Consider the following 21,822-nt stretch of genomic DNA (forward strand, 5'->3'; position numbering starts at 1 on the left):
CTATACTATGACATTTTTTGACAATTTTATGCCACATTATACTATGACGTTTTTTGACGTATTATGCCATACTATACTATGACGTTTTTTGAAAATTTTATGCCACATTATACTGTGACGTTTTTTGACGTTTTATGCCATACTATACCATGACATTTTAATACATACTATACTATGATGTTTTTTGACAATTTTATGCCATGTTATACTATGACGTTTTTTGACGTTTCATGCCATACTATACTGTGACGTTTTGTGACAATTTCATGCCATACTATACTGTGACGTTTTTTGACGTTTTATGCAATACTATACCATGACATTTTAATACATACTATACTATGATGTTTTTTGACAATTTTATGCCATATTATAATTATTTGTTTTTTGATGTTTTATGCCATACTATGCTCTGACGTTTTTTGACAATTTTATGCCACACTAAACTGTTATGTTTTTTGCCATTTTATGCCATACTATACCATGACGTATTATGCCATACTATACTATGACGTTTTTTGACAATTTTATGCCATATTATACAATGACCTTTTTTGACAATTTTATACAAAACTACATTTTTATGTTTTTTGACATTTTATGCCACACTATACTATGACGTTTTTTGACATTTTATGCCATATTTTAATATGCCATTTTAATACATACTATACTATGACGTTTTTTGACAATTTTATGCCATATTATACTATGACCTTTTTTGACAATTTTATACAAAACTACATTTTTATGTTTTTTGACATTTTATGCCATACTATACTATGACGTTTTTTGATGTTTTATGCTATACTATACTATGACATTTTAATACATACTATACTATGACGTTTTTTGACAATTTTATGCCACACTAAATTTTTATGTTTTTTGACATTTTATGCCATACTATACTGTGACGTTTTTGACGTTTTATGCCAGACTATACTATGACGTTTTTGATCAATTTTATGCCACACTAAAGTTTTATGTTTTTTGACATTTTATGCCATACTATACCATGATATTTTAATACATACTATACTATGACATTTTTTGACAATTTTATGCCACATTATACTATGACGTTTTTTGACGTATTATGCCATACTATACTATGACGTTTTTTGAAAATTTTATGCCACATTATACTGTGACGTTTTTTGACGTTTTATGCCATACTATACCATGACATTTTAATACATACTATACTATGATGTTTTTTGACAATTTTATGCCATATTATACTATGACGTTTTTTGACGTTTCATGCCATACTATACTATGACCTTTTTTGATGTTTTAGGCCATATTATACTATGACATTTTAATACATACTATACTATGACGTTTTTTGACAATTTTATGCCATATTATACTATGACATTTTTTGACGTATTATGCCATACTATACTATGACATTTTAATACATACTATACTATAACGTTTTTTGACAATTTTATGCCACACTAAATTTTTATGTTTTTTGACACTTTATGCCATATTAAATTATGAAGTTTTTTGACTATTTTATGTCAAATTATACTGTGAATTTTTTTGATGTTTTAGGCCATATTATACTATGACATTTTAATACATACTATACTTTGAGGTTTTTTGACGTTTTATGCCATACTATACTATGACGTATTATGCCAAACTATACTAAGACGTTTTTTTGACATTTCATGCCATACTATACTATGACGTATTATGCCAAACTATACTAAGACGTTTTTTGATAATTTCATGCCATACTATACTATGACCATTTTTGACAATTTTATGCCATATTATACTATGATGTTTTTGACGTATTATGCCATACTATACTATGACGTTCTTTGACAATTCTATGCCATATTATACTATGACGTTTTTTGACGTTTTATGCCTTACTATACTATGACATTCTTTGACAATTTTTTGCCATATTATAATTATACATTTTTTGACGTTTTATTCTATACTCTACTATGATGTTTTAATTCATACTATCCTATGCTGTTTTTTGACAATTTTATGCCATATTATACTTTTACGTTTTTTTGACATTTTATGCCATACTATACTATGACGTTTTTTTTAAATTTTATGCCATATTATACTATGACCTTTTTTGACGTTTTAATCAATATTATACTATGACCTTTTTGACGTTTTATGCCATATTATACTATGACGTTTTTTGACGTTTTATCATAAAACGTCAAAAAACGTCATCGTATAGTATGGCATAAAACTTTTATGCCATACTATACGATCATGTTTTAATACATACTATACTATAACTTTTTCGGTATTTTATGCCATACTATAATTATACGTTTTTTGACGTTTTATGCCATACTATACTATGACGTTTTAATCCATATGACGTTTTTGACAATTTAATGCCATATTATAATTATACGTTTTTTGACGTTTTATGACATACTATACTAAGACATTTTAATACAAACTATACTATGACGTTTTTTGACAATTTAATGCTATATTATACTATGACGTTTTTTGACGTTTTATGCCATACTATACTATGACGTTTTAATCCTTATTATACTATGACCTTTCCTGACAATTTTATGCTATTTTATACTATGACGTTTTTTGACGTTTGATGCCATATTATACTATGACGTTTTAATACATACTATACTATGACGTCTTTTGACCATTTTTTGCCATATTATAATTATTTATTATTTGATTTTTTTATGCCATACTTTACTATGACGTTTTTTGACAATTTTATGCCATATTAAACTTTTACGTTTTTTGACATTTTATGCCATTCTATACTATGACATTTTTTTACATTTTATGCCATACTATACTAGAACTTTTTAAGAAATACCATACTATGACGTTTTTTGACAATTTTATGCAATATTATACTATGACATTTTAATCCATACTATACTATAACGTTTTTTGACAATTTCACGCCATACTATACTGTGATGTTTTTTGACGTTTTTTATGCCATACTTTATTATGTCATTTTTATGCTATACTATAGTATTACGTATTTTTACATTTTAAGCCTTACTATACCGTGAAGTATTTTCATATTCTTTACTTACTATATTATGACATTTTTTTGACTTACTAAACTATGAGGCATTCTTACATTTTTTGCCTTACTATACTATGAAGTATTTTTATATTCTTTACTTAATATATTATGACGTTTGTTGACATTTTCATGCCTCACACTATGACGACATTTTTATTACTTACTATACTATGAGGTATTCTTACATTTTTTGCCTTACTATACTATGACACATTTTGACATTTTCATGCCTCACTTTACTACGACATTTTTTGACATTTTAATGATATAATCTAGTATGTAGTTTTTTGAAAACTTTATGCCAAACTATACCGTCTATACTATAGACGTTTTTTGACATTCTTTGCCTTATTATGCTATAGTATATTTTCACATTTTTATGCCTAACTGCACTGTGTCATTTTTATGCCTTACTATACTTTGCTGTACCATACTATTTTATGCCGTTTTGTAAGATCTTTATGCTTTACCATACTATGACGTTTTTTTTTTAAATTTTACGCCTTATTAAACGTTGAAGTTTTTTTTTTAAATTTTAATACTTACTATACTATGTCTTTTTTTTTTACATTTTTATGCCTCACCGTACCACCAATGTTGAGACCAAACCTACGCTGTTTGTGCTAATACATGATCAATGCTGTTATGTTATTATTAATGATGGCATCAGGATGACACAGTGAGCAGGCAGAATGCCCTTCAGCTTGATGACCTGGGTATAAGCTGCCATGTTGGCAACAATCTGCTCTCTTGAAGTGTCCTTGAGCCATTAAATCCCTCACATCTCCAGAGACTCTGCTCTGTGATGCTCTTATCTCCCTGTGGAGTGGAGAAACGTAAAAAGAAAAAAAATTCTCTATAGGGATAAACAAGGTATCACATCCTTATTATTAATATTACATCTAACAGTGGTGTTCTTACCGCTCGGACAGTGCATAGCAGGCGACTGTAGCAGAAGAAAATGATGAAGAGGGGGATAGAGAAATGGAGGACAAACATATAGATGACGAATGAGGTGTTGTTGATCTCGGGCTTGGGAGTGTAGTAGTCAATCCCACAGGAACACTGCATTCCCTCTGGGATGTACCTGCATCCGCACATAATAATGATCCAAGAATTTCCATCAAAACTATCACACACAGTATTTGTTTCTACATACAATATGTGTCTTTAAATAAGTGTTCTACAAGTAGATAAAAATAATCTGTGACGTGCTTTCTGGCAAGCACACTGCAGACACTGAAATATACAGTACCGAGACCATCCAAACAGAGGAGGTGCAGCACAGGTTAGGGCCATGATCCACGTGAATCCGAGGCCAGCAATGGCATGTTTTTCCCCGAAGCGGAAGTTGGTCATTGGCTTACAGACCACAATGTAGCGCTCAATAGCCAAAACCACCAAAGACCAGAGACCGATCTCTCCTGAGACATAAAATAAGGCAGGTTGACATTTAAATAAAGCACACGCATTTTTACCTCATAGTTGTAATTATGGTATTTTATATTTTGTGTATTTTAACACACAAGATTTCTGAAAAACATGTTTTAAATATATTTTCAATTATGAAAGAAGCACACAAAGGATAAAATTTACGTTCATCAACATCAGGATGAGAACATTACACGCAGGTGAATCTATCTTTCATTTCACGTGTCCTCTCTCTTACCTCCTAAGGTGGCAAAGAATCCTTCAATGTTGCAGCCAGTGACCCCTAAGATGAAATATCCATGCAGGGCTGTGTAGAGAGTAACTGTGAAGCCACCAATGACCATGAAGAGGTCGGCCACCGCCAGGTTGAGCAGTATGTAGTTCAGAGGGGTCCTCAATTTTTTGTGTTTGACAGTGACGTAGAGAGTGAGGAAGTTGATGGGGAAGGCAGTGATGATGAGGAACAGCATGTACGCAGCCAGAAGAGAGTACTTCCAGGGCTCAGCCAGGTAGTACTGCGGGTGCTCAAATGGGCTACGAACCAATCCAGTCTTGTTAGACATGGGGACATAAAAGTTGGGTCCTTCTGTGCCATTCATGGCTGCTGTTAGTGATGCTTTTTCTTCCTCTGAGTCCTTGACACCGAATAAAACAGTCTGTGCCTCTTCTCAGAATAAAATACTGCGAGGGAGTCTTGTGGTGCAGCTGAAGTGCAAATGGGGGAGAAAGGACAGATGGAGGGCTGGATCTTGAGGAAGTAAGGTGTGCTCTGAAGCCCCCCGAGGAGGTGCAGCACCTTTTTAACAGGCCGGGCGGATTAGGCATGTGCAAGGAGCAAAGTGTTAGCAGAGATGGAATTAAGACACTCAATCTCAGTCTCCCTCTCTCCCACTCTCACACTTGCATACACACAAAGCATTACAGGAGAAAACTCCAGGAATAGCTATGCAGTATGTCAAGCATTTTCAAGGTGAGAGGTTACAGCCGTGGCTATCCAAACCCCATCATTACTGTCATGTGCATCAATGCATCATCAGAATGAGATGAAAGGAGGGAGTGGGAGGATAGCAAAGAGGAAGGCAGCCTATCTGTGATTTAAACCATTCAGAGTGGACAAACTACAAATGAAATTTCTTGAGCAATCAAACTTATTTGCATCCGTGAAAGCCTAATCCCTAACCACTGCATAATGCAAAGCTCAACTCATAGCCCTAAGTATAATCAGAATCAGTCGGGCATACCGCTCATAGCATGCACTCTAACTCCGGCTCTCTGTTTCACAGACACAAATCCTAAAGTTCAATCTGACAGAGTAAAAACTCAACTTGTCTTAGTAACAATAGTAATAAAACCCACAATAATAGAACATACCAAAATATTTTATTGAAAAGGCTTGTTTTTCCTTGTAACAATATAAAAAATACATTCTCATGACTAAACAACAGATGACGTATACAATACTGTTATAAAACATACAGTATAGCTTCAGGGTATAAGCCTGTGGAATGCACTTGTTGGCAGATGTATCTGGCCTTTGTGAATAATAACATTCTCTACATAGCAAACAGATATATTCTATTAGGTCAAAGTAGTGATTATTTTAAATACATTTGTTTCTATAGCGATATTTTTTTTACACTGTACACCCATGTTCCCTTTAAAGTAATGATGTAATCAGTGACAGCCCTAGGTAATCTGATCCTAATAATCCAATCGGGTTGATTGGCTGATGGTGCACTTTTCTTACACTCTATAATGACCAACACACAAACAATACAGGTATTACTCCAGTCAACCTTCGGCTTCTCTTCAGAGGGAGCTCGAGGAATAGCATCTAACACATTCACATGAACATGACAATAAACAGATGTCTACAATAACTGTATTACAACGAACAAGAATAATGATGTAATGCCAGAAAATCAAATACAGGATAAAAATCCAAAGGACAAAAAGATTAGCTTGAATGTACAATAACTGAAATGTTTAAGATAGCTGCTATAGTTTTAAGTACATCAGTTTGGTTCATCGATGGGTCTGCGACAGTATGGACAGCAGTTGTGCTGGAGCACCAGGAGCTCGTAATCCTCACTGTGAAACATCTGCAAGGAAATAGAAACATAATAACATTATAACACACACCCAAATAAAGATCTTCAAAGAAATGTTATCAATACAAGACGCTCAACATGATAGAAAAAAAAACATACAGACAAGAGGACAGACATAAACTTTGCCTGTAATTCACAACAGGTTATGGTAGCTGTGTGTCTTATAAATGCTGTACCTTGAAGCAGGTGGGGCACATGGTGATGCTCACATCAGGCAGCAGGGAGCGGAAGTATTCCCATTTGAGCGGCCTGGGCCAGCGTTTGATCAGGACATCCCTCCTGCTCATGGAGCGCAGCACAGAGTGATTCACCTTGACGGGGACAAAGTTCGAGCCCCCCTGCTGTTTGGACACACACATGAACACATTCACATTCTATTATGGACCCCCGTCCTTTCACCTTCTGCAGCTGGTTTGCCCAGTTGGTGGAATATTAATCACCTAATCTGTTCTGTCCTTTCTTACCTCAAAGCTCATTTTGGCTGTAAATGGGTCTTCCTCTGCATTATCCAAACCATCATCCATTCTCAAAGCCTGCAGCTCTGATCAGTGTTAATCAAGGACAAATCACCCATTCAATGCATACATTTCACACATTTCAGCATCATATTTTTTTCCTTGTTATGCATGTTTTCTGTAATTATATATTTTCGAGACTGGAAAAACCCTTACAAAATTATTCCTCAGAGACTATTCTAAGAGTGAGAGTGTTCAAAATGCCAATCAGTCGTGCCTGTCAGTCACGTCATGGCTGTGGGAGAACAGAGCAGACCTCAGTGCCCTTGAGTGTCTGCCGGCTAATGCAGGTTAATCCCTGCACTAGGGCTGTGGCTACGGCTCTCGGAGGGTTAGTGTCATTAAGATGAGACAGGAGAGCCTCGCTAACCCTATTAGCTCAAGAGCTAAGATGACTTAGCTCTGACAGCTTACCCACCAGCACAGAATCGAGGCCAACGCAGACTAAACAGCTTCTTGGAACTGTCACAAGGCGGAGGAGAGTCATGTGCTTCATTTCGAAGAGATGTGCAGTGTGTTAGGGCAGAGATACATACTCTCTGGACCAGCAGAGTGAGGAGTTAATAATTCATACAGAGCTTGTGAATCATCTGTGACTTTGTGTGTATTATGCGCAGTTACATAAATGATCAAAGGATACCACCATTGTCCGTATGGTGCAAGTGTGCATTCCTCTCATCCATGTGAGGAACTTCCAGGTCAATAAGAGAAACAGCCTCCTCATCGTTGATGCCCACCTCCAGGTAGAACTGCACCAGGGGCAGCACCTCTGTACACAAAAAAATACATTAGAAAAAAAAAAAAACATAGACTCCTCTCTAGGAAATACTACACACAGTGTGTTTGTGTGTCACTGACCATATGATGAAGCTGAGTAGATGAAAGGCTGCCTGCAGTTGATGCACATACTCCCCTGGTTGTTCAGCAGGGGGTTGTTGGTGGAGCAGCGGTAGCACATCATGCCCTCAATCAGATCCTGCAGTAAACACAAGGAAGCTTAATCTGTACAAGAAAGCAGGGGGATGACAGCTCGAATATTTAGTACTTATGAACAATCTACATCCAACTCGTAAACACACCTCACTGTCGTGGAAAGGTTTGGAGCGAATGGTGAGGCTGCCCCGCTCTATGGACTCCTGGAAGCGAGAGGGAATGTGCAGCTCCTGGAGCTTCTCGTAAGAATACCTGGCAAGCTTATATGCACCCAGTTTTTGACTCTGCTTGGCCAATGCATACAAGGTGTTACTAATTATCAGGTCAAGGAAAATTGGTGTAAGAATACGAGATATTGATTTTTAGACATCTCATTCATAATGAGTTACTTTTTATGTGTTTGTGTGTAGATTTGTGTGCATTTATAAATAGGTATATTCCCTCTTTTCTTTTAATGAGTAGAACAACAACCACGATAAGCCAGCAACACTGGCTGCATGCCTTGAAAGTAATACCTCGGTTAAGTTTTTGTGTGCTTGTGTGTGCTTACACAAAAATGCATGTCTGTTTGTGTTTCGAGTTGAGGAAATTGTTACTTATTTGTATTTATGTGGAGACAGATTGTTAGGAGAGCAGCTCTGAGAGTGGCTATGACAGGGCAATGAGTTGCAGCTGCAACAGCTCTACGCTGGCACTCCTCCATCACCTAAAACTTAACCTAAAACTCCTCTCCTTTCCTCTCTACTCAGCTACTCTCCAGCTCCTCCCACTCACCCAGTTCTGTTCCATGGCTGGGATTGTTGATAAATGCATGTCCTCCTATTGTTTAGTGCAGCTTTTTTGTGACATTGTTAAATTGTTCAAACCAAATCCAACGCAGTCCATAAATCTAAGTTCAAAGTTTTCCAGTTTGGCCACAGAGGATCCCAGCTGCTTAGCCTGATTTCCTCCTCAAAGGCTGGGCTTTCCTTCCTCATACCACTATGTGAGACTACATGGATTTGTCTTTGGGACTGTGGGTGGTTTTGTGTGTATTTTTTCAAATTAAAGCATATTGTTTAGTGTGTTTATGTATGTACACATATGCACAGAGTTCAGTAATCAGAGCAGTTGTTTAGATAACGGAGAATGTTCCCTCTTGCAGGCATCGTCTCCTCCTACCCATGATCACTCCTTTTCTTTCTCTCAGCAGTAGCGTGGCTTCTGCAGTGGCGCCGACTCTTCCGCTTTCTCCCTACTTCTATCTCTGTTCCACCACTTTATCATCAATGTCTCTGCCAGTCTTGATTTGAGGTTGCCATGTCTGCTGTTGCGAGTTTTCAACAGAGGAAGGGCTCCACAGTAATTTATTCTAAAAATATTTGCTTGATGCTTGATACCTTACACAATGGTAGGACTACTCTCTAAAATAGAAGGATACACTTTGGAAATGCCTGGTGGTATGTCCTTGGTGAGGTTGTTCAGGAGGAACCTGCATATGTTGAAGAGCGTCTCTGGCATGTGGGAGCTGAAGGGCTCATCCTGAAGATGAAAAGCATTAAAATGAGAGATGAAGGGATTATAAAATGAAAAAAATCTCTGATAAAACTTTGCAGGGTTTACATTTTTTTTAAAAGCTCGCCCCTATTACTTTTTTCATCTTTCAACCTGGTCTAAAAGCAGCCTAACCCTTTGCCATGCCTCATTGGATCTCACAGTGCCCTAAAAGGGAAAGAGGAATTTGCTAAAGCAATCACTAACAGCACTTTATCCCAAAAGTTGATATAGTTCAAATCTATTGAGGCTGCCCAGGAGAGTTAAAGTGAGATATCAAAGTTTCCTGATCTGGTCTGGATCACAATGATGCCTTTGTGTTGCTGGGGTATGACCACAGCCAAGCAGAAAGCTGTAACAACAAACTGAGGACACTGACACAGGCCAGGTCACCTATATAGTGCTCATAACCAGGAAGTGCTTGTTTAAGTAGTAAGTAGGTTAGGGCTGGGGGCTTGAAGAAGACCACTGATGAGGTAGTTATCATGATCAGCAGCTGGTTACCATGGTGACAGGGGTCAGGGAGGTTTCAGGAAGCAAACCATTTTAACTGAGGCATAAAGGGCATATCTATCACTATGAGCAGTTACATGTAGTGTGTCCATTTGAAATTTCCATGTTAAGCAACTTAAGTAGAACATTTGCAAAAATAATGGCTAATAATGGCAGCTCCTGAGTAATTCAAGTTGATTAAATCCACTTTCAGTGTTCTCCCACTGAACTTAACACCTTAATCTCTCTCTTTTCTTCACTTTTTAACAACCTCTGTGCATATCTTCATTTTTTTCCTTTATCGTGTGCCTCTTTTTTGGATTGACATAATCTTGCAGAACCAGACCGCCTTCTTGTCAAACGCACAGTGGTCTGAAGAAATTTGAGTACAAAAGTTGATTAGAAAGAGGGCAGAAAACATAGTGGCCTGTCAGCATACTTCAAGTGAAAAAAAACAAACAATAATGGGAACATGTTTGTTTGTAGCCAAACAGAAATCTAACTGCATAGTAGGTACTATTTCTAGGGCTCAGCAGTTTCAATCTGACAGCCAATCAGATGACTGCCTTGTAATTTCAAAGCCTCCTCCCTGTTTTGTCTGGTCTGGCTATGCAAGATTAAGTTTGACAAAGTAAAGAATGTTCTCACCGTGTAGCGCTGAATGGAGCGATAGACATGGTAGAGCTCAGCAAGATGCTGAAAACGCTCAAACTTCTTCAGCATTTCATCCCTCTGTTCTTCGCTTTCTGGTTCAAACAATCATTGAAATACAAGGATTAACAGGGGGCAATAAATGAATCAGGATTTACAGTAAAAACTAACTGTTGTTGCAGATGGTATCAGTGCATTGGAGATGCATCTCACCTCTAGCAATGTCCAGACACTGCATAGACAGCATCCAGTAATAGTACCCTGCATCATTGAACCTGTTCTCCACCACTGCATTGTGGGTAAGCTGCTCCAGTACTTTCACAGCTTCGTTCTGTCGCCCTGCCTTGTGAAATGCTGAAGAGTGAAAGAATGAAATAGGTGATGAATGTATTGTTATCATGTGGCCTTGAGGCAATGCTGGATTTAAAGTGGCAATTCAAGACACCGTAGTTCACTTATTGCTGTGTGACATCTTTGGTGATAAGTTATCATGATAAAGCTAATTTTACACAATAAGTTCCATAAATCATTTCACATTCAAACACTAGGCAAGTATAATGACTTTTTTTTTTCTTTAAATGAAGTTTCAGTTAAAGAAGGGAGCGCTCTTGCTACACACACACGTCATACATATAAATGCCGAGACCAATTTGTCCTTAATGAATACAAAACAGTTCTCCCAATTTTTCACATGTAATAATGAACATAAGTCTTTTCCAAAAATGGAGGCTGCTCCTGAATATCAAACACCAAAGCACTTTGACTTTAAAGCCTTGATAAACATGAGCGCTATTCTTCATGTTCCTATCACAGGGTAATTAGAAGCAGCTTTAGGGAGTTGACCCCACCAGTGACCCTGCCGCTGCAAACACAGTGGGGGTCAGAGCATACTAGTGGTAAATATTTATCAGTCTACCTAACTGGATAAAACCCACATTCAGCTGCTGTTGGTTAGTGTTAAGAAATAGCACACATCCCCTTTCCCCTAACACTAAACAAAAGCTGACAAAGATGTAAAGTACAGCGCTCGTACTCAACATTTTCTGATCAAAACTCCCAAACAAATACAACTCACCAAGGATTGTTAAAGTCAAATAAATATTCATTTACAGAGATGAATGACCTTTATAAATCTGTTAAAAGACTTTAGATTGATTGCGTTTAACAAGAATTTGTTAAATTTGAAAGTGATAAGTATGTAAACTAATAAAAGACGTATGCAAACATAAGACATTGGAAATATGAAAAATGAGAAAACAGTTAAATGGCCTTTAGGTGATGATGAAAATGCTGAAGATCGACTATAAAGTCTTGGAGGTCCAGAACCCCATTCTGGGAACAACTGAGCTTAACTTAAAGCCCAAAAATATGTACCCAATCAATTCAGCCTACTGTTAACCATCTGTAAAGCTGTCATTGAGAAGTACCAGCGCGGTGGACAGGCCAGAATCTTGGACTCCATTGCAATCACTAGTAACACAATTCTGTCTAACTAAAATATACACAATCAGCAAAATGCATGTCCATGAGCAAGCTCCAATACAATCAGGCCTGTTCAGTCATGTATTCTATGTCGAGACAGGCAGAGGAAGATTATGTAGAAGAGGAAGTATGCCTGCTGAGATCATAATTATAAATCTATGAGCTGATTATAACTATGGTTACAGTCGGTAATCATCATCAGAGCTGCTTGTAGTACTGGTGATTAGAGGCATGCATGCATGTCATTCAGTTAACAGGCAGCCCAGCTCTGTTCTGCTCTGCTCCAGCAAAGAGGATCATGTTTTACAGTGGATACAGAGAATCTCAAGGAAGTAGTGAAACATGTCTGCATCCAGTGCAGGGCAGGCTTTTATCACTTCCATATGTAAACACTGGCTATGGCTGTAGACTTCAATGATCACTGAAAGAGGCTTGGAAATACATTTTGCAGAAGAATATTAATGCTATCCTATATAACCTGACTATGGGTGGTTTAAATGACCTAGACAGTCTCTCTTGAAAGACATTCATAGTGTTACACTTAGTTGGTGAAAAGTGACAAGTGTGTCCTGTCTTACTTTTTCATTTACACACAACTAGCAAATCACAGCGTGAAGTTTGTTTGAATGTCAGATTGTCTGTTACGTTACGTAAATAATGGGACACAGCCCCCACCCCAGTGCCGTGAACACCCCATCCAACATCAGAGAGGTGTCAGGGGAAGGGGTTTCTGAAGCTATTGGACCATAGAACAAGTTCAGAGGCATACTGAAAGCATACTGTTAGTGATACAAACTCACCCTTCTGTGCTTCCTCAAAGCGATCATTCTCAGCCAACCACTGGGCATAAGGCACAAAGACGTTGTTTTTGAACTGGGGGTGCTTCTCTACCAGCGAGAAGGCCTGAGAAAAGGGAAGGTGGGAGCAAAGAGGAGACATCAGCTGTAATGCAGTACATGTGACCAGCTGAGATGTGATTTTTTAAGTTACACAGAATGTAATATATAGAGAACAGCTTCAGACTGCCATGGGTAATTATGGCTGAACTGCAGTCGATTAGGGACATGAAAGTTACGACACATTATTCAGAGAAACACACATTACTTCCAGTCAAAACATTGCTACAGCATTATTCATTAGCTGAGAACAAAGAAAAGCACATGAGCTAAGTTGATATCACACTCAATTAGAATTGCATCTGCAGCTTGTAAGCCGTTTGAATGACAGGGTATAAAGAGCTATTGTAGTGCCCTTTGGACACATATTTACCTGTCATAGTGACTGATTAATCTAAATGTCCTGTGGCAAAACCTGAGCCAAGAAACACAAACCAGTCATACTATACAGTAAAAGAGAGGAAGAGTGTGTGTGTGTCCCAGGCCTGTGAGCTCAAAGTCATAAAAAAAATGCTTTGTTTTAGAGAGGAGTGGGTGCCATGAATAGCATCCATATGGTCCATGCTGTAACTCAGTCTGTGCTCTGTCTTGTCATGGTGTCCACCTCCCCCAGTGAAGCACATAAAGCCTAACAGTTCTCTCAACCTCGGCCTCCCTCCCTCTGCTCTTTCGTTTATCTCTCTGAGGATCAAATAAATATCCAGGAAGACTTCCTCACACATTAAGCAGAATCATGTGATCTTGATTTGATGTTCTGTTTTTGGCTCGTCTGTCTCAGCATGCAAATCATCAATGTGCATCTCTGTAACACCTTTAACTCGATTAAAGACTGCAAAAGGATTAAAGAAATGCAATATTTTCTTCTTTTCTGAACTGCATGATCTGCCCTGATGGAGGAATTCGAGTGGAAGCACAGCTTTAAGCTGATACTCTTTCAGTGCAGTAGTGTTTTGTGCTTCTCACTCTCTAATCATCATGTGGGCATGGATTCAGAGAAATCCTAAGCTGGATGATTAGCTCTGCAGTGTTGTATGGTTTCAGTTTGTTAGTGTATAAGGAAATTAGGCAGCTGTATTGTCTTATTGTTTGCATTCAGCTGTGGTTTCTTTAACAATTACAGTACACTTTACTGGAGATCCCTGCAAAAACTGAACAAGCCATGAACGAAAAGTGGTTTGTGGTTTATGATATGAGTTTCTCAGTACCACAGCAGTTTATTTAGCACAGTCCTATGTGGTTCACATTATATTTATGTGACTGTCTCCGGACACACTATATATAAGTCATGATGAGCTGAGCAGGTGTGCCTCCTGTGTGCTTAAGTGTGTCAGACCTCTTCCCAGTGCCGGGTTTCCACATGCAGCTGCACCAGAGCCTGCAAGTCTCCCATCTTGGAATAAGTCTCTGAGGCATAGCCATGGTGCTTCAGCCTCTTGAAGTAGAGCGCACATTTACCCAGCGGCTCGCGCTCAGCCTTGTCCAACTTACGAGCGATGTCGATCAGCCTGGATGAGAGGAGAGAGGAGTGAGCACACACAGAGAGGACATGTGCAGATAAACCGTAAAATGGAGGTCTGCTGTATCAAACTATGCTCATGACCCCAAAAAGAGTATGAGCAACCCAGGGTCACTAGCTGAATCTGATGGTTAAAGAGTCCTGACTGTGTTAAGCTGCAGTGTTTGTTGTGCTGACCCACTGGTAGCAGCACAGAAGGCTAGCAGACAGTGGGTCAGATGGAGTCAGTGGGGATATGATATGACCACCAGATACTGGCTTATCATTTTGGCTGGTTTTCACACACCTCACATTCCCATTTACACTTGCATTAGTGAAAGCTAATGAAAAGGTTATCCTTTCCTGCATGTCAATTATACCTTTTAATACCAATTCTCAATGTCAGAGACATATGTTCTCTGTATTTACTATTAGTACCTTGTACTACCTACTTAAACATGTCAAATTAGGAGTACGCAATGGTTGCAGCATCTTGATGCCTTAGTTGGTGTAGAGCTTTACAAGCTTCAACTGTGGATCATAGTTTAAATCTGGTACTTCATTGTATTTTGCCTGTTATTCCACTAAATAATTGTCATTCCCCTAATCTTAGAGTATTTGGTCAATGTCTGTGTCTCAAACCTACAAAGCCAAATGACAGAATTCCACCACTGAGAAGAATTGAGAAATTTTTAGCCTGAGAGTGTAGAGTGTGAACATTTCTAACCATATTAACTTTATATTACTCTCATATGTTCAGTTATTAACCAAAAGAACTTAAACTAAAAGAAGCAGTTTGGATAACATTTATAAATTTGGGGAAAATTGTGCACAAAAATCTAACCTTTTCTCAGTTTAGAAAAGGTTAAACAGGAATAACAGTGTATCTTTCGGGTGGAAAACTGATCTACAGTGTTTCATACATTGATTGACACGTACATGTCTGCCCAGCCATGCTCGCCTATAATGTCTATGGCTTTGAGATGTTCTCCAGCTGACAGGTACATCTCTGCTGCTGCCCGCGGCTCCTTGCTGCTCTTAGCCCAGTCTGCCTGCTTGGTCATCAGGATCCGAGAGCTGTTCGGGTCTGTGGCTCCAACAAACTCCTGCAAAGAGAAAGACACAGTTACAAACTTACTAATATACCAATTGATAAATGAGAAATCCTCATTAATACTGATGACAAGTGAGTAATCTAAATGAAGAGAAAGAGAAGTCCAGATCAGACACACAAAATCATGTGTGTTTAGGCCAAGACAGGAGGAGGAGAGTCAACCAAAAAAGTGGGCAGTTCGAAGATCTTTCACTCCGGTGTCCATCCTATCTAAAACAAACAGCCTGTGGGACCAGATGGCCGCACAGCCACATAAATATACAGCAGCCACATCAAATACACATACAATCTGATACATAAGGATACACAAATACACATGAACAAGTCGTGACTGTGTCATCCGTTCCAGCAAAGTAATGGTAATGCTGATGATCAAAGTGTCCCCTCACATGTAAACATAATAAAGCATAAATTTCTCTCAACTCCTACTGACCTCCTCATCAAAGTGCTCATGCAAGAGCAGATGCTCACCTTACTTCTCTCCATTCGTGCTCCATTTCCAATGTAACTATGTGTGTAAGTTAGCCTTGTGCTGTACAGGGAGGGGTGTGTAAAGGCACGGTGTCTGTGTGCACTGATCAGATGATATATGTGGAGATTGTAGTGATATATGAGGAGGTGAAAGACCGACGGTAAAGGGGGAACGTTTGAACATAGTGCAGGGCCCCAACTTGGCATAACTGCACATGATGAAGAAAAACATATGTTCTACACCCTTAATATGTGCAATGCTTTCCAGATCTTTCTGTCTGTATTGATACAAAGGTATGCTGTGCATGTGCATGTATGTTGTTGTCAATCAATGTTTTAATCACCTTGGCATACTCAAACATGCGCAGGTCAGTATACATGCTCAGGGCTCTTGATTCATGGCCGGTGCGTTTGTAGAGCTTGGCTGCCTCATGGAATTTCCCCTGGTAGGCATAGACGTCTGCCAGGAACAGCTCATTGTCGTTCTCACCCCGCTTCTTCCTCTCCTGCAAATCAGTCAACACAAATACTGGCATATAAGCAGCGATAAACACTCACATGCATGCACACACACACACACACACACACACACACAACAGTGATACATGTGCGGTCACACACATAATGAGTCAAGAAACACAGAGGGCACTAGAAACTATTGGTTTGCTAGATGCAGTAAGTCTGTCAGGTCGACCTTCACTAAACTCTTATACCATCGGTCAAAATAAAATGAAAAAAAACAAACAATTAACATTTCTTTCGTGTCACTGGAATGGAGCACACTTTCAAAGAAGAACGTGACCATTTTCAAAAGGAAACACAGCAGAAACTTTCTCCTAGTGCCAGCCAAGTTCAAAAAGGCTAACCTCTGCTCTGCATGCAATATTGTAAAGGAATGTGCATCTGTTTAACTGCATGTAAATGTTTGCTTGCACATGTGTGTGGACCGGACCCAAGAAGTTCAGTAAGGATATAGGTTCCTCCCTTGTTTAAAGTTTTGAAGTAGAGCCCAGAGAAAAGCCTAGCAATTAAATTTATGATGACAATAATAACTGTGATTGCCCTAGACTCCCCTAAGCCATGTCATAACTTTGATGATGTCATCTCTAGCCAGAAAAGAAATCAGCAGAAAATGTGAACTTGGCATTACACAATATTTGAAGGACTTTTTTTTTTCTGTTTCTGAGGAATTAAGTATTACCTCAATGCTATTGATGAGCTCCAGGTAGCGCAGGTCTCTGATTCTAATGAAGGCCTGAAAAAGGGAAAAGTAAAGAAATAGTTTAAATGATGGCCTCTTAGAATTTCAGGTCTTGTGTTTTCTTTTGTAATACAAGCTTCTTAAAAATCCTAACTTAAAGATTCAATATCAACATTGCCTGTGTTTATATTCGGCTGCCTGGATAATGTATATCTTGTTAATTGGTGTGAACATTTTGTGTGAGTCCAACTGGCCTTCTTAGCAGTTTCAAAGTCAAGTCCCTCCAGGGCTTCTGTGGCTAAATCCCTCCAGTCACTGTCTGTCACACCCAGACAGGCGATCTGGTAGGCCTCCTTAAACATCTTCCTCTCCAGGTACTGGTACATGGGTGCTGACTGGAAAGAGCAATAATACCACAATCAAAAAGCATTCATAAATTAACATTGTGAAAACAGCAGCAAACTAATCAAGTAATGTGAGGACCACCAACAAAATCAGACCCTCATCTTATGTCAATAACTGATAGAAAAGCAGTCCATACAAGTAATTCTTGTCTTTATAATACAAGCCAATACCATGATATTTAAGATACATTGACCACTGGCAATGATATGTTCTCATTTGTACAGTATGACCACATGGAACACTGTCATTGCCATCAGACTAGGACAAGCTGACAACATAGCACACACCTGAGGCACCTCCACAGCCGACATGGAATAGACATGGAGACAGAAAATCTTAGAGCCATTGTAGCCGACCATAAAGCCTTGCATCTTCTGCTGGTGTACAGGGAAGTTGCTAGCCTTGATGTTAAGGTACCCGTTGCCAGAGAAGCACAGCATGTCCTCACACTGGGTGTTCCAGGCCACACTGTTAGCATTAGGCTCCTACAGGGAGAGCAAAAGAGAGGAGGCGGGTAAAGGAGGGTAGTGGGGGATATGGTCTCAAGGTGATTGTGGAACACAGACCAGGCAGGAGTACATGAGTATAATATGTACGTGTACTTTATAATACTTATAATAATAATAATTATACTTAAATGCATGTCTGTATTTTATTCCACCCCACTGAAACTCTGAAATGCATTCTAAAATCTGCCAAGTTAGGTCCCTCAGCCAAACAATATACTCTCTCCACTGTCAGCTGACCTGAAAAAGCAGTTCTTTGCTGTTGATGTCATAGACCAGGAGAGTGTTGTGCTCATCCACCACAGCCAGTTTATTGCGGGAGGCGCTCATGTCCAGGCAGCGCACCGACGTTGACAGTTTCAGCAGCGTGATGGGAAACGGGTTGTCAACAAATATCTTCAGGATCTACATCACAAAGACAGAGAACTGATCATCATAGGTATCATTGGTACTACTGCTAGTTAATCCAGTTATAATAAATGTAAACACTATGGGGGATGTATTTTATGTGCCATCCTCATGCAAATAAATCTCATCTTCTTCATGAGAAGAAGATCACTTCAAATTCCTTGACTCGCTTGTGAGTATGAGATCCATTTCTAAGTCATCTTCAGTCATCTTGCTGTGGGAATGCATTTTCTTGAAATACTCACAGCTCCATTCTTTAATCCCACTAGTAGGCCCTCTCTGCCTGGTGGACCACCAATTACTTTGATGTAGCGAATTAGGGACTCCATCACCCATTCTTTTTCCCTGACGCTGGTGAAGGACAGGCACTGGAGCCTCTTCTCCTGCACCAGAGCAGAATTGGGAAAGTGAGACCGTAAATACATGTAACACAGGTTCGGTATGACCATATTATTCTGTTTTCATCATTTCACAGTGTGTTAATCTCACCCTTTATACTACTTAAACACACTTGTAAATGTCTAACAAATCTTAGCACATTGTTTTGTTAAACACTGCAAAGTGTGGTTGAGTGCCAGAAAGCAATGCTATAAAGATAAACAATGATTTGATTTGACACAGACATACACGGCCCATATGAGCAAAGCCCATTTATAGGGTCTGAAAACTGTCTGAGCCATGAAACACGAGCATGGATGTTAGAGAGAGATCTGAAGAACCTCTGTCGCACAGAGACAGATTTGAAAGGAAATAACCTCTGGTGGCTGCTCCTCCTCCCTTGCAGCCTCTGTCAAACACATAGAGACAAGAAGCAGAGGGGAACCCCAAGAGACACCCACTGGTTCAGCAGACTGTGGTCCTTCCCTTTCATTCAACTGTCTCACTTTATCCAGTTTGAAGAGGGTTGAGAGACAGAGCCCGTAGAGCTCATGCACAGCTGGAGCCTTTTGCAAACCAGGCAGAAACATCTGGGAAACCAGCAATTGCATGATATTATCATTTTTCTCTGGGCTGTTTGGGCTAGTAGTGAACGGCTGAACACTGATTCATTCTGCTTCCATTATGTTAATAGTGCTCAAATGTCTCTACAGCCTCTTGCACAATCTGTCAAGTGTGCATTAGTGTAATTTAGAAAGAACAAGAGGTCAGAGTTTGGCCTGACAAGCATAACTAAAGGAAAACTGTTTGTCTCATTATGTCAAAAAAAAAAAAAACCAAGACACAAACAGGCTCTGGTGGCAACAAGCAAAAAAACTTTGAGTTAGTACGTTTAAATGAATATTTTGGGCCGAGATACTCTTATCTCTTTTCTGCCTAACCTGACACAGGATGATATGCTGGGAGCAGACTACCAGCAAGTTGCATTCAAACTTCCTGCAAATTTTCTCCTTGATGCGGTAGTGCATGTCTGAGGAGTCATCTGAATAGAGCTCATAGATGAGGATCTTCTCAGGCAGCTGGATGGCAAGACGGTTTCTGTAGATGGCGATCTTCTTCACAAGCTCACGGCACTTGATCCTCACTGGGGGAAAGAAGGAAATGAAAGAGAAAGTGAGCATGTAAGGGGAGATGAGGAAGGATTGATTATCTAAGCCAATGCATCCTTCTGAATAACTCAAAATCCCCTCTACAAATTATCTTCGCTCCTTGTGTAAAGGAGACTTGACCAAAATGGGGTGGACTTTCCCTCAAACTTTCCCCAATGAGACTACCTGCCCTTACATAATATTCAATCATTGGATGACTGTTGATATGACTAAAATGGGTGATGTGACAATAGGAAATTTATAATTAATTCCAATTAAAGTCATAAACATTTTGCAAGTACAATTCAAAAAATACTGACTCCCTCTCTAACTGTGATGGACTGGCAGTAAGGTCCTCTAACATAAATATCAATTTCCTGTCACTCACACAAAAGTGTACCTTTTTGTTCAGTGATGAGGTGCTGAACAATGACATCAGTCATGCTGTCTCTATAAGCATAGCGATCCTTGTAAAGGCCGTGAACTGTACTGAAGATAAGTTGGTAGCAGGCAATGGTCCCATCCTGGCAGCCCAACACCTAGATAAGAGATAACAATGTAGCAGTACATCCTATTAACACCTCTAAGAAAAGACTGTGAGAGTGGGAAAATGTTGCTGTTGCTAAAGTATCTACACAGCAGAACTGAGAGAATCTGCCAACAACCAATTCTCTCTTGTATGCCTCATCACATTCAGTTAAATATAGTGAAAGGAAAAGCTGTAAAGGTGTTACTGTAAAATAAAATGACTTGTGTATCTGTGTAGCTGAAGAAGGGGTGTTTTATCAGATCAAGAAAATGTATCAAACGCAGATTGGTACTCTGTATGTTGGGTGTGAGCTTTATCAGTGTTTTACATTCTCCTACCACTTCTCTAACACTGACACACACATTATTATTTAAGGGTTGGATAACTTCTCTAGACATATGGCCTCACAAGCTGTAGACCCACCACGAAGTTGGAGTCAGGCCTAACCCGGCACGTCCAGACCCAGGCATTCTGCTCTCCAATGGTGCCTAGCCGTACACCATCTTTTGTGTAGAGGGAGGCCTGTTTATCAGACCCACCCATGACTATATACTCGCCCTTAGAGAAGTAACTGACGCAACATGGGTCATAGGTGAGAGTCCTGTCTTTTCCAATCTGAGAGACAAAGAGAAAAGCGGTCATAAAACCAAGAACAAAACAAGTATTTCTCATATTTATTGCTCAGAGGACTGGGCCAACACACATCAAAGTGCCTCAAAGCTTTTTTCTGGTTTAAATAGCCTCTATTGTATTAATGTTCAAAGTGAATTTGCACAACATCACATCAGTTCCTCAACTTTGTGCATCTGTTTCTCCTCACTTTAGAAAAAAGTTGCCTGACAATCCATAGTTATTTTTCTTTCATTGCAAACAATTGCAATGGTGTTCTAATCAAAACAAAGTGTTCACTTAAATAGATAAATAGGCCGATGACAATATATGAGCCTAAGGCAGAATGGCAGAGTAATGAAGACTGCATATTTGTCTATAATTACAGAATTGCCCACAGGGAATTTAGGAGGAAGGGGGAGGGGGGGGGGGGGGGTG

At 39.1% G+C, this 21,822-nt stretch overlaps 2 protein-coding genes across 2 annotated transcripts in view; both read right to left on the reverse strand.

Moving 5' to 3' along the window:
- Nucleotides 1–3,858: 3,858 nt before the first annotated feature.
- On the reverse strand, nucleotides 3,859–5,249 carry LOC111672201 (rhodopsin-like; the record flags this gene model as incomplete). Its single annotated transcript, XM_023429537.1, has 4 exons — nucleotides 4,746–5,249; nucleotides 4,332–4,500; nucleotides 3,998–4,163; nucleotides 3,859–3,895 (listed from the first exon to the last, which is right to left on the reverse strand). Coding segments are annotated over exons 1-4 (733 nt in total), but the record flags the coding sequence as incomplete, so codon positions are not given.
- A 619-nt stretch (nucleotides 5,250–5,868) lies between these two features.
- The window catches only part of ift122 (intraflagellar transport 122 homolog (Chlamydomonas)), a 19,746-nt gene continuing 3,792 nt past the window's right edge, over nucleotides 5,869–21,822 (reverse strand). Inside the window, exons 9-29 of the mRNA XM_023429539.2 lie at nucleotides 21,199–21,390; nucleotides 20,647–20,785; nucleotides 20,040–20,242; nucleotides 18,966–19,103; nucleotides 18,553–18,717; nucleotides 18,094–18,291; nucleotides 17,656–17,796; nucleotides 17,402–17,455; nucleotides 16,545–16,706; nucleotides 15,555–15,721; nucleotides 14,454–14,625; nucleotides 13,025–13,127; nucleotides 10,956–11,096; nucleotides 10,740–10,837; nucleotides 9,487–9,587; nucleotides 8,213–8,378; nucleotides 7,992–8,109; nucleotides 7,774–7,902; nucleotides 7,083–7,159; nucleotides 6,795–6,959; nucleotides 5,869–6,609 (exon numbers count right to left, since the gene is read on the reverse strand). Coding sequence (XP_023285307.1) covers nucleotides 6,523–6,609; nucleotides 6,795–6,959; nucleotides 7,083–7,159; nucleotides 7,774–7,902; nucleotides 7,992–8,109; nucleotides 8,213–8,378; nucleotides 9,487–9,587; nucleotides 10,740–10,837; nucleotides 10,956–11,096; nucleotides 13,025–13,127; nucleotides 14,454–14,625; nucleotides 15,555–15,721; nucleotides 16,545–16,706; nucleotides 17,402–17,455; nucleotides 17,656–17,796; nucleotides 18,094–18,291; nucleotides 18,553–18,717; nucleotides 18,966–19,103; nucleotides 20,040–20,242; nucleotides 20,647–20,785; nucleotides 21,199–21,390 — 2,916 coding nt within the window. The 3' untranslated portion in view covers nucleotides 5,869–6,522. The remainder of the gene's footprint in view (nucleotides 6,610–6,794; nucleotides 6,960–7,082; nucleotides 7,160–7,773; nucleotides 7,903–7,991; nucleotides 8,110–8,212; nucleotides 8,379–9,486; nucleotides 9,588–10,739; nucleotides 10,838–10,955; nucleotides 11,097–13,024; nucleotides 13,128–14,453; nucleotides 14,626–15,554; nucleotides 15,722–16,544; nucleotides 16,707–17,401; nucleotides 17,456–17,655; nucleotides 17,797–18,093; nucleotides 18,292–18,552; nucleotides 18,718–18,965; nucleotides 19,104–20,039; nucleotides 20,243–20,646; nucleotides 20,786–21,198; nucleotides 21,391–21,822) is intronic.

Source organism: Seriola lalandi, unplaced genomic scaffold (genome assembly GCF_002814215.2).
Source record: "Seriola lalandi dorsalis isolate HSWRI2012SDOR001 ecotype SW California unplaced genomic scaffold, Sedor1 jcf7180002054896, whole genome shotgun sequence".
Classification (NCBI taxonomy): Eukaryota; Metazoa; Chordata; class Actinopteri; order Carangiformes; family Carangidae; genus Seriola; species Seriola lalandi.